General features: G+C 44.3%; 2 protein-coding genes across 2 annotated transcripts; one reads left to right on the top strand and one right to left on the bottom strand.

The window, feature by feature from the left end:
• Nucleotides 1–66: 66 nt before the first annotated feature.
• rnf180a (ring finger protein 180a) lies at nt 67–5463 on the bottom strand. Its single transcript, XM_085910733.1, has 4 exons — nt 4762–5463; nt 1218–1446; nt 742–867; nt 67–381 (listed from the first exon to the last, which is right to left on the bottom strand). The coding sequence occupies exons 1-4, from the start codon at nt 5461–5463 to the stop codon at nt 176–178; spliced, it is 1263 nt and encodes a 420-aa protein (XP_085766859.1). The 3' UTR covers nt 67–175.
• Nucleotides 5464–6874: 1411 nt separating this feature from the next.
• Nucleotides 6875–8356, top strand: htr1aa (5-hydroxytryptamine (serotonin) receptor 1A a). The gene has a single exon (XM_085910152.1). It carries the CDS (start codon nt 6875–6877, stop codon nt 8147–8149), a length of 1275 nt encoding a protein of 424 aa, XP_085766278.1. The 3' UTR covers nt 8150–8356.
• The last annotated feature ends 3284 nt before the right edge of the window (nt 8357–11640 follow it).

Here is an 11640-nt window from a genome sequence, read left to right as displayed (position 1 = left end):
GTTGTTTATCATGTGCACACTGAGAAAATTGAACGCCCAAATGTGCCTCCTACACAATATGCCCTTTCAATCGTTTATTAATGCCTGATAACAAGCTGACACTGCTCCACTCAACATCCCACCTGCTTGTTTCCACAATGCAGCAAACGGCTTCATCATCATCATCATCAGACTGTCAAAAAGAGGGGAAAAAGAGATAACAGAGGATGCAAACTATGAAGAAGCCAACAATCCAGTTGACAGAGTAAATGTAGATGATGACCATATCCATGTCAAAGTGCCACCCGCGGCCGTCGTCGTCAAAGTCCAAGGCGCTCAGACGGAAGCCGCCTCCTGCACGGGGCAACTGACGTCGCGCCATAGGGCTGGAAGGCCTGAAACCTGGAAGACAAAATGGATTGACTTTGTTTTTAGGATTACATGGCTCACTTTTGCAGGGACGTGGGGTCAGGGTAGGTAAGTGAGGCTGTGTCGCCCCCTGCTGTTCCTTCCTCTGCATGCATTTGAAAAGGGGGAAAAAAGAAATGTATTTGCGTTTATTCTATCCATCCATTTTCAATGCTTTTACTAACAAATTCAATTTGAAATCAGAAGAAATGTAAAGAAAATAGTAAAAGCAAATATTTGAAGTAACCAGTCCATAGACTCATTTCAAACTCATCTTGTCAGTGGTTGGTTGTAAATGTACCCTGCAGTTGGCCATTTCTTTCCCAAAGTCAGCTGTGATAGACTTCAGCGTACCTCCAAATATTCGGAAGAGTTTTCTGCAGCTCGGTAGAGGCCATTTCGCACAAGTCGCTTTCTGGAAGTTTTGTTTCCGACATGCGTATTCCTTTGGGAAGAACGTCCTTGCCATTTGATTCAACTCTGTGGAGGATAAAAAAAAAACAACACAAAAAAAAAATCCAAAATATTGTATAAGATGAATATGATTCATTCAGTATACAAGCAAAAGCATGACGCATGACGAGACTCTGTGTCTGCGTGGCCTTGCCTTGGATAATCAACACAAGAACTAAATTATCATCATCATCTAAGTACCAAAGAGCTCTCATCTGTGTGACCGCATCCTCTCTGTGTTTTTATGGATGCGATGGGGGAAAAAAAATGTGCGTCGTCCCATGTCATTATTTATTTACAGTTTAGTGAGTGCTGACGGACCACAACATTAGTTACGTCGAATGAGCTCCAATACAAAGGGCCCACCGTGGCCTCACCCTTCTGGAAGAAAACGTGCGTGATGATGCTTCTGCAGAGGGGGCAGGGTGTACTGGCAGGACAGTTCTTGGCCAACGTCCTCAGGCAAGGTTCACAAAAGATGTGCTTGCACGGCTGACACATGTACGGGCTGAAGTAGACGTCCAGGCACACGGCGCACATGTATCCCTCCTTGCTCACGTCTTCTTCGTCCTCATCGCTGCTGGTGGTAATGCTACCTGTGGAACCCTGTCAATCAAGCGCAGGAAAGAGAGTGAGAGTGAGAGAGTGAGAGAGTGAGAGAGTGAGAGAGTGAGAGAGTGAGAGAGTGAGAGAGTGAGAGTGAGAGAGTCAGAGAGTCAGAGAGTCAGAGAGTGAGAGAGTGAGAGAGTGAGAGTGAGAGAGAGAGAGAGAGAGAGAGAGAGAGAGAGAGAGAGAGAGAGAGAGAGAGAGAGAGAGAGAGAGAGAGAGAGAGAGCGCACTCGTTAGACTAAGTCGAGGACACATCTTGGTCCTCGTGGTCAAATTATTTTCAAGCTTAGGGGTGCCTAGTTCATGAACGTCTTTTTTGGACCCCAATTCTAAAGCAGTGCATGATTTTATTTATTTATTTATTTATTGATAGATTTATTTATTTATTTATTTATTTATTTATTGATTGATTTATTGATTTATTTGTGGGATAACATTTTTGTCCCTGTGTGTACATTAGCACTTCCAGTGCATTTTTTTTTTTTTTTTAATCCAAAATGAAAATTCTCTTTTTTTCAGATAGTTTGTTGTATGGTTACAATTTCATCTGTTTAAAAGGGCATTTATAATCTATCTTCAAAGTTGGGGCTGGTGTCAATTGCACACGTTTTTTTTTTGCAATTAGGTGTAGATAGACGCTTTTTTTTTTTTTTTTTAACCTGAGATTGAACACTCCACCGGTGAGACTTTTAAACATTTATTATCACTATGAAATATCCCTCCTCCTCCAGGGAGTTTTAACACGGGCATCTTCTTTTAGTGTATGGAGGTTATGTGTGATGTACTCTGAGTTTTCTCTCTGTTATTTGACACCCACGTGCACAAGATAATATGTGTGACTGAAAAATACCATGTCAGGTGAGATTTTCACAGAGTGAGATTGTGTCTCGCTAATGTTTTCTCACATCTGTGATTGCATTAAAGTGCGGGGCAAACAGAAGGAGCATTAGGTGGAACACAAGAATTCGGCTTATGGCATATCGTTAACCTGCTTTGCATCTGTTTCCGCAGCACCAACCCCCACTGTACCGCTTATATCCCCTTGGGTCAACCCTCTCAAGAGACTGCACACACACATACACACACATGCACACACACGTACACAATTGACATCCACAACATCATCCGGGAGGCTGCGCCTGGCCACTTTGTGGCAACATCTGTCCCTCGAGTCCCCCGTCTTCACCTTGAAATAGTGCCACGTAAACACAAGTGACACATGTTGACTCCTCACACAGGAGTGGAACAAAGGGATGCTTCCAGAGTAATTACCGCTTCAAATCTCCGGGGGTGTATTTGTAAAAAAAAAGAAGTATGATACAAGTATTGGGAGAGATTGTCCATTCGAACATCCATTTTCTGTAATGCTTATTGTGTTCAGGGTCACGGGGAGCTTTTGACTACGTGCGGAAATGGAGATGACAGGTCACATATCAAAATAGACATTTCACACAGTCACTGAGAAGGAGCTGAACCAGTCCTGCCTGAACCAAAGTCAGGTGGGTGAACCACTACAGCAGAGGTGTCAAACTCAAGGCCCGGGGGGGGGCAGATACGGACCGCCACATCATTTTATGTGGCCCGAGAAGACAAATTGTACATCAAATTCGCGTGTCATTACTAGAATTACAAATTGTCTTCACTTTTAATAATATATTCTTTAAAAATATTTGACCAGTTTTTACTCGTCTGATTTGAAAATGAGTTATTTGTCAGTTTGTTTGGTAGCTTTTACTGTATATAATATGAGTTTGACACCCCTGCACAACAGTGTCAGTCAGTGATTTCAGACGACTAATTTTGGGAGGTTTTTTTTTTTTTTACTGTGTTTTGATCTTGATTACTATCATAAGTCCAAAACTACACATTGGGGGATGATTTTATACTTCTGCTTCTTTTCCTTTTTTACAGATTTTTGGGGGGGTGTTTAAATGTGACTGTGAGTAATTCATTCATTTCACACATGATAGCCCTTCATTGCAATTCTACTTTGTTGCTATTTTTCCTGTTTCTTAAATAACTGGCTAGCCTGCTATTTCTCAAATCAAATGAAAATCAGCATGTTTTTTTCTTTTTGTGTGAAAAAACAAGTTATTTAATTAAAAAAAAAATACTCGAGTGAGGTTTGATAATATGTTTCCCGAGAAAACAACATTGTTGATGTCTCATTTACACTTGCAGAGAGAAAGCTTCAACTCAAATGAGCAACTCAAGCAACAAAAAGGCAGTGAAATGAGGAGCTTGTGTGGATGGATGCATTCAACAGCAGGCATTGCAGATTGTTTGCGAAAAGGAGTGTTATGTAATTGTGCGCATGTCCATAATTGTTTGGCAAAACCGCCAAAATGTTTCGTATGACTTTGAATCAAAGGACAAGGACAAATCAAACCTTGGACAGCGCGGGTTCGATCGCCACTGTAACACCCCGACACTGCCATTAAGTTTTGACATTGAAAATAGAGCTCCCTCTCTAACTTGCTGAAACTCTGCCAATTTAATAGAAATCATAAAAACAATATGGTGGCGCCCGAGAGGGTGAAACTATGTGAAGTTAAAACTGAAAAAAATAAAAGCACAAAATAGATAGCAATTAAGAGGAAGTCTATAGAATGACATTGGAGTCACTGGCTGAGCTTGGATTATTTCCTTGGAGGGACCATGAGGAGGCAAGGATGAAAAAAATCTTCAGAAAAATAAAATCTGATTTATATGTTTACTTTGAGGCGTTGGGTGAAAATGTGGAAATAAATTCCAGAAAAATTGGAAAGTACCCAAAAGTTAAGTGTCTGGTCTGGCACAAGGGTAGCAAAACCATATTTCAGGCGGGAGTCCATGCCCCCTCTAGCGCCGCCACTGACAGCAGTAAAAACAATATTTTAGTATATTTTAGTCTTAGATTGATCAATGAATTGTTGCTAAACATCGTAGCGCGTGTAGATGTAAGATTCTATTCAGTGGAAGATGCAAAGCACAACTTGTTCCTTTGTCTGTTTTTGTGCTTGAAGAGCCCACTGCAGCCGAGCCTCATCATGCACACACAAGCCCACTTCAGGCTGAGCTCACAATGCCTATTGAGATGAGATGCGAGCGTGACCACGGCTGCCGACAACCACAATTTCTGCCAAACATCATTTTGGAAATGAATAAAAGTCTGGTTGCAGATGACACATTGCATTCTTAAATGTCAACTGTCACCTAAGTGTAAAAAGAAGTTAACCACTAACTGAGGTGGCTCCAGATTGTATTCAGCAAACAAAGGGCCTGCTGTCGGGTGAATATCAATAAAAGATCTCCATGAACAGCGTGGATCACCTGCAGCTGACTTTGCCTCCATCGCTCCTTCCTCTTCTGCCTCCTCCTGGCACATTTGATTCTCTTCCTCTCCTTCTTGCTCATCCTTTCCTGCACCGCAATCCGAGATGGGCTCGTCACGTCCATCACACCTCCGCCCTCTTCCTCCTCGTCCAAGTGGGTCTCTCCCTCAGCGTTGGTCAAAGTCTGTGACAAGCCGCCAGGTGTTCTCGCATCCACCCAGCATGGATCTCTGGGAGGACGGCTGGGTGGCCTCACTGAGGCGGTCCCGGATGATGAAGCTCTCTGAGGGCGCGAGGGGACGGGTGACCTGCTTGGAACGGAGGTGAGAGATGGGGGTGAATACCTCCCGGCTGCTTGTGGATGCTGAAGAGCCGTTTTATTCACGATGGCACCGCCGCTAGCCACTGCGTTCGACCCAACTGCAGATTCCACTTGATCCGAACCAGAGCTGGACAGACTCTCTGTGCTTCCTCCCTCTCCTGATCCATTGCCAACATTTTCAATACTGACACACTTCCTGAGTCGCCCTCTCTTCTCCCAACTTCTTGCGTGTCTTCTTTCATCTCCATCCCGTTTTATCTCACTGTGGACTTTCCTTCCCGGAAGCGCCGGTCGCAGAAGTTGCTCCACACGGACGCTGCTTTCGTTCCCACCGCTGACCCCCACATGGGAGCTCATGGCTGCACCTTTAAGCCCCATCCACACTCTGTCTCTTCATCCTTACATTTCACTCGCTTCTTTTTTCCTCGGAATAATTTTGAGCGCACAGGGATGGTTCCAGTGTGCAGGTGGTGAACCCTGAAGCCGACCCTTGCTCGTGCAACTCTTAACAGACTGTGAGTGAGCCCACTGGGAGTTTCTGTGTAACAAAAAGATCCACAGCCCTACCCAGTGCCCTCTTGTTACAATAGATCACAATAGGATGAGGCCTGCTCATGGCCCCTTTTTGTAGAGTGCAGAGCGGCCACGGCTTGTTCAACATTAGATGATAAAAAAACAAAAAAAAACGAACACACACACTCGACATATTGTCAGCTATTTCCAACAGATACCGCTCTATACCCTTCAATCAATCAAGATAAACCCAAACGAGAAAAAACTCATTTAAAATGTTTCCATCAACAATCATCCATCGATATTTTTTATGGCACTTTTCGAAAGCAGGTTTGCAGATTGCAGACTATCCATTTTCACTCAATTGGTTGGAGAAATGATTTACCACAATTCTTTCTCCAGCTGTCCTTCCATCCTTCTATGTGACATCATTCAGTTTGTAGCGTATACTTTTCATGACATATTTATCTGCTGGTGCTACTGTGCAAAGGATGTGCCATGAACAAGTAGCTCTTTAAAGATTGAGAACCTCAGCTCCACAACTGGATGCAATACTGGCTGTGTGCAGCAGATAGCAGCAGCTGCCACCCATTCTCCCCTATAGACAAGTTGAGAAATTGCTCTTACGCTTTCACCAAATTCCTATTTAAAACTTTTTTTTTTTAACACCATAACATCGCGTCACATTCAAACATTGCTCGTTACATGTGGATGTTTCCAACCGGGAATGCTTGTTTTCAACTTATACAGCCGGCCGCATATCATCAGCGTTGATTGAAATAAATAGGCTGAGTGAAAGTTGAAGAGAGTGGAGAGCAGTTTTCCTGAGGTGCGAGGTTGAAGAGAAAAAGAGAAAAATGGGGGAGCGGGCGGTGGAGGAGCCCCTCTATAAAGGGGGCGAGACCTCCTGGATCTGACGTGTGACGGGGCTGATGCTATAAAATCATTCACGTGGTCACCAAGCTCAGATGACTCTCGGCACCAGTGAGCGCGCACGGCTGTCACCCCTCACGGGACACACGCACACTCTCACAAGCACACACCCACGCGCACAAACACATACATACGCGCGCACACCCATGTAAACAGTACGCGCGCGCACCCAAGCGTGCGTCATGCGTCCTGAGAGTAACTTGCCAGCTCGGCTGGAACGCGCCAGGACGCACGGGATGAGCATCGGTACCGTGACCAGCAGCGGCTGAGGGACAGCCAGCCTCGCAACCTCGACACCTTCCCGGGTTGGCTGCATGCCCTCCCCGCGCTTCTCCGGGAAAGTATGGATTACCTTCCCGCCAGAGGCAACGACAGCAACGCCACCGTCGGGTACCCGCCCGGGGTGGAGGTGGTGGCGGACTGGCTGGGCTCTGACGAAAGCCACCACCACAACAACAACAGCAACAGCAACAACACCGGTGGTTCCTACTCCTTTCCGTTCGTGCAACTGGGCTACCAGATCGTCACCTCCCTTCTGCTGGGTGCGCTCATCCTGTGCTCCATCTTCGGTAACGCGTGCGTGGTGGCCGCTATCGCCCTGGAAAGGTCCCTCCAAAACGTGGCCAACTATTTGATCGGATCCCTGGCTGTGACGGACCTCATGGTGTCGGTGCTGGTGCTGCCCATGGCGGCCCTGTACCAGGTGTTGAACAAGTGGACCCTGGGCCAGGGGATCTGTGACTTGTTCATCTCTCTGGACGTGTTGTGCTGCACCTCATCCATTCTGCACCTGTGCGCCATCGCTCTGGACCGCTACTGGGCCATCACGGACCCCATAGACTATGTCAACAAGCGCACCCCGAGGAGAGCCGCGCTCCTCATCAGCGTCACCTGGCTGGTGGGCTTCTCCGTATCCATCCCGCCCATGTTGGGCTGGAGGAGCGCCGAGGACCGAGCCGACCCGGACGCTTGCATCATCAGCCAGGACCCGGGCTACACCATCTACTCCACCTTCGGGGCGTTCTACATCCCTCTCATCCTCATGCTGGTCCTTTATGGGCGGATCTTCAAGGCGGCTCGCTTCCGGATCCGAAAGACAGTGAAGAAGACAGAGAAGGTCAAAGGTGAGCGCTGCTTGACGTTATCCCCCGCGGTGCTCCACAAGAAGAGCAACGGGGAGGCCGGCAGCGGCAGGCCGTGCATCAACGGCGCCGTGCAGTTTGGCGACGAGGCCGAATCCCTGGAGGTGATGGAGGTGAGCAGTTCCAAAAGCCACCTGGCCCTGCCCAACACCCCGCAGTCATCCTCACACGAGAACCTCAGCGAGAGGAACTGCGGTGCCAAGCGCAAATTGGCGCTGGCCCGAGAGCGCAAGACGGTGAAGACGCTGGGCATCATCATGGGCACGTTCATCTTCTGCTGGCTGCCGTTCTTCATCGTGGCCCTAGTGCTGCCCTTCTGCGGCGAGAGCTGCTACATGCCCGAATGGCTGGGCGCCGTCATCAATTGGCTGGGCTACTCCAACTCCCTGCTCAACCCCATCATCTACGCCTACTTCAACAAGGACTTCCAAAGTGCTTTCAAAAAGATTGTCAAGTGCAAATTCCACAGGCCGTGAACGCAAGGCTCCATCAGATTGCACCTACTGCACTGTCCACAGGCGTCCAAATGCAAGAGCTGTATCAGAATCAGAGCCTTATCTCAGTTGTTGGTATTAACCATGTTTAATACTGTGTTTGTAGTAAGCATTGCATCACATTGTGTGCGTTAAAAAGAATACAGATTACCAGCCAGATGCTTAGCTTAGCTTCCACCTTTAGCATCAAAGTTGACACCAAACTGTATTATTATTCGTTGACCCTCCAGAGCTTCCTCTGCAGGTTTAAAGTTGAACAAAAACAACTGACACTGACTTGCATTCATTTCATAATTTGTTATGAGTTATGTACCTATTGTTATGTATTTATTATTCATCTTTATATTTTTATATTATTTGTATTTATATGCAATTAATTTTGCCAAAGGTGTTTTATTTAAACACCAATGCTAGTTTTTGATGGTTCTCTTGTATTTATTTATTTATTTATTTATTTATTTATTTATTTATTTATTTATTTATAATTTTGAATTTAATTTTAATGTATTTTAGGGTTCAGCTTTTCAGTTTAACTTCCTTTACTTAACTCCACAGTACTTTTATTTATTTTACGTTATAATTATTTTCTCTGACTTAAAAAACTTGAATTGATTGATTTTAATTACCATTTGTATGATTAATTTATTTGTTAAATATTCATATTTGATAGGTTTTAATAAAGAAAACAACAATTGTTCAATACCATTTGTAAAGGCAAATGTTTTGGGGGATACAGCTCTTGAATTTGTGCAGGTGTATCTAACAAAGTGTGCCATGAGCACACATGGTCAACCACGTGTTGGGGACTTACGCAAAGGACAAGAGGACATGTTTACTGACAATATAAAGAGCAAAAAGAAAAAAAAAACCTTAAAAGATAAACCATCCAAATGCACAGACTTGAATTCAGGTTCTGTCTCTGTGTGTCACAAGGCCTGTGGTGAAAACAAGGACTGTTCATATGTGCGTTTATCTGCTGTTGTGCTCAATGTGTTTGTTGCCTGTCTGCAATGGCGCCCCAGTGTTGCCAAGTGCTCTCCATCCACGTATTTCTGTCATGCAGGTCGACATCACGAGCTTTGTAGCACTGAAACAATAAAACGCAATCCAAGTCATTCCTTATTAAGATAACTTGAGTCCATTTTTGTAGCGTGTTGGGGGAAACAAGGAGAGCAATGAGGCAGGTTGGTTATTAACTTATTTCTGCTCATAAATCTTCATATGCATCACATGGCATTTATCTTGTGTAGTGTAGCTTGAGGAGGGAGGGGCGCAAAGCAACTTATCATACTGATGATGAGGACGAAGATGAGGATGATGATGTTATCTGCAGCGTATCTAAGGCCCGTCTGCAAATAGACACAAACAGAACATAGGCTTTCCTGTATCTATTTGCAACAACAACAAGAAAATGACCAATAGATAGAATGAATGGCAGCAGAGAGTGTGTTGTAGTCCCCATAATAGACACAGAAGACATCACATTAGGTACACCGCTGTAATCATAACAAACACTTAAAGCATTAATACTGGAGCTTTTTAAAAAGTTCAGGAACCGTATTCCACACAGTTATTGCAGCAGTAACAACATAACAACAGCTAAATAACAAAGAAAGGTAATGGTATTGTTACAAAGTGGAACTTAATGTTCTATGATTGTAATAGCCAATCACCAAAGAAAGGTAATAATCATTCAACGTTTTTAAAGTGAAATTTTAAGCGATGTACGTCCTTTGGAAAATAAAATGTCTAAAAAGTAATATATATTTATATTTTTTCTCTCTATATAAAAGATCTAAAATCGGAAAGTGTTCATCATCACGTCATCATCATATTGAGAGGTGTTTGTAATATTTTGGCTGCATTGTTCAGCAAAATATTAGAGGCAGCTCTCATTATGTGTAACGTGACAAACTAAGGATTTTTTTTTTTTTAATGCGCAGCATATATGATAAAACTCTTCTTTTAAGCCAAAATCAGGCACAGGTGTACCAAATGTAGTACAGCGTTTCATCCGTCCATCCATTTTCCATACCATTTACCCTCAGTAGGGGAGCAGGTGTGTTCTGGAACCTATACCCCAGATGACCTTCTTGCCAACTGTTCACAGGAAACATATAGACACAGAAAACAATTTCACATGCATGGAATTTCGGAGTAAGCGGCAGTATAAGAGATCATCCAAACTCTACGCACAAATCTGAAGCGCCAACATGAGAACTGCGAGGCGTATGCGTAAACCAATTTTCACCGTGCCGCCAAGTATAGCACTACGATAATAATGATAAATGAGAATATGCAGGAAAGCCCCGCTGGCGTAACTCTGCTCTCTCACGCCCAACCCGGCCACAAATCCACTTAGAGCGGATGAGCACAAACACGAGTTTCTGAAGGAAGCTCCCGCCGAGATGTACACAGGCCACAGGGGGCGGTCGGCTGATTACTCAGCTCATTGTCATGGCAACAAATCAAAGCCAAAGCATCAAGAGTCAGCGACAGATGGAGGGAGGGAGGGAGAACGAGGCGGGGACAAGAGAGGAAAGCCAGACGGCATCACAATGTAGAGACGACACCTGTGGCATACAAACAATGATGAAAGGTGCCAGAGATGATGCGGAACATCACACTCAATAGTCAATATATTATGTACACTTGAAAAGACCAAAGTTCTTTAAAGGGACCCCAAATCCATTGAGGTTTCACTGGCAAGGACCAGGACAAAGTGTTTATTGTGGCTGGAGAAGTGCACTGCATCATACGGATAGCCTAATTAAACTATGGCTAAATAATTAGAAGCTTCCAAACTCGTTTGCTATTTTGTAATTTTTTTTCCAATCAGATTTCAGATTCCATCCAATCAGTCACAGACGATACTAGCAATGGAACATTCCTGAAGATTTACGGGACTAAATCACTGGCCCATTTCATAAAAAATATATTATTGAGGTTATATATTCACGGTGTTGAATTTCACTGTATTGAGAAATTGCTCTATAGCTATCAGAAGGCTTTTGACACATCCAGATAAGACAAAAAGAAACTCGTATTAAATATCTGACACATTTAAAAACTCATCTTCATCTTCATTCACTGGGCGGTGGCAGTGACATCAGCACAGCCAAAAGTGCTCATGGGGGAAATTTATTTGAAATTACTGACCCGCAACTGAAATGACGGCAGCCTCGGAGAGCGCTCGAACGTGCATGGACTTTCGGGTATATTTTTCATTTGCCGGACAAAAGAGAATACCATTCAGATCACTACCATGTGGCTCTCAGAGAGATGAGATGAGATGAGGGCTTATCATTATCATTATTATATTGTTCGGATGAGCTACTGTAATCTTGTACTTGCAGCTTTTGTGATGTAGGACCGCAGTAATCCCACCCACTGTGGGATTATTGTTACAAAATCGGTAGGTGGTCGCATGGTGCTGACGCATGAAGCGCCTTGATCACCCAAAAAGGTCCCAC

Source organism: Syngnathus leptorhynchus, chromosome 4 (assembly GCF_054491065.1).
Source record: "Syngnathus leptorhynchus isolate UIUO chromosome 4, UIUO_Slep, whole genome shotgun sequence".
In the NCBI taxonomy this organism is placed as follows: Eukaryota; Metazoa; Chordata; class Actinopteri; order Syngnathiformes; family Syngnathidae; genus Syngnathus; species Syngnathus leptorhynchus.
This window is presented reverse-complemented; position numbering and strand designations above follow the sequence as displayed.

Excerpts from the sequence above, each read along its gene's own strand:
- rnf180a (XM_085910733.1), bottom strand. The coding sequence starts at position 5,463 with ATGGGGCTTAAAGGTGCAGCCATGAGCTCCCATGTGGGGGTCAGCGGT. Across the intron at positions 1,447-4,761 it reads GGAGGCAAAGTCAGCTGCAG|GGTTCCACAGGTAGCATTAC; the intron begins GTGATCCACGCT and ends CTTGATTGACAG. Across the intron at positions 382-741 it reads ACTCTTCCGAATATTTGGAG|GTTTCAGGCCTTCCAGCCCT; the intron begins GTACGCTGAAGT and ends TTTGTCTTCCAG.
- htr1aa (XM_085910152.1), top strand. The coding sequence starts at position 6,875 with ATGGATTACCTTCCCGCCAGAGGCAACGACAGCAACGCCACCGTCGGG.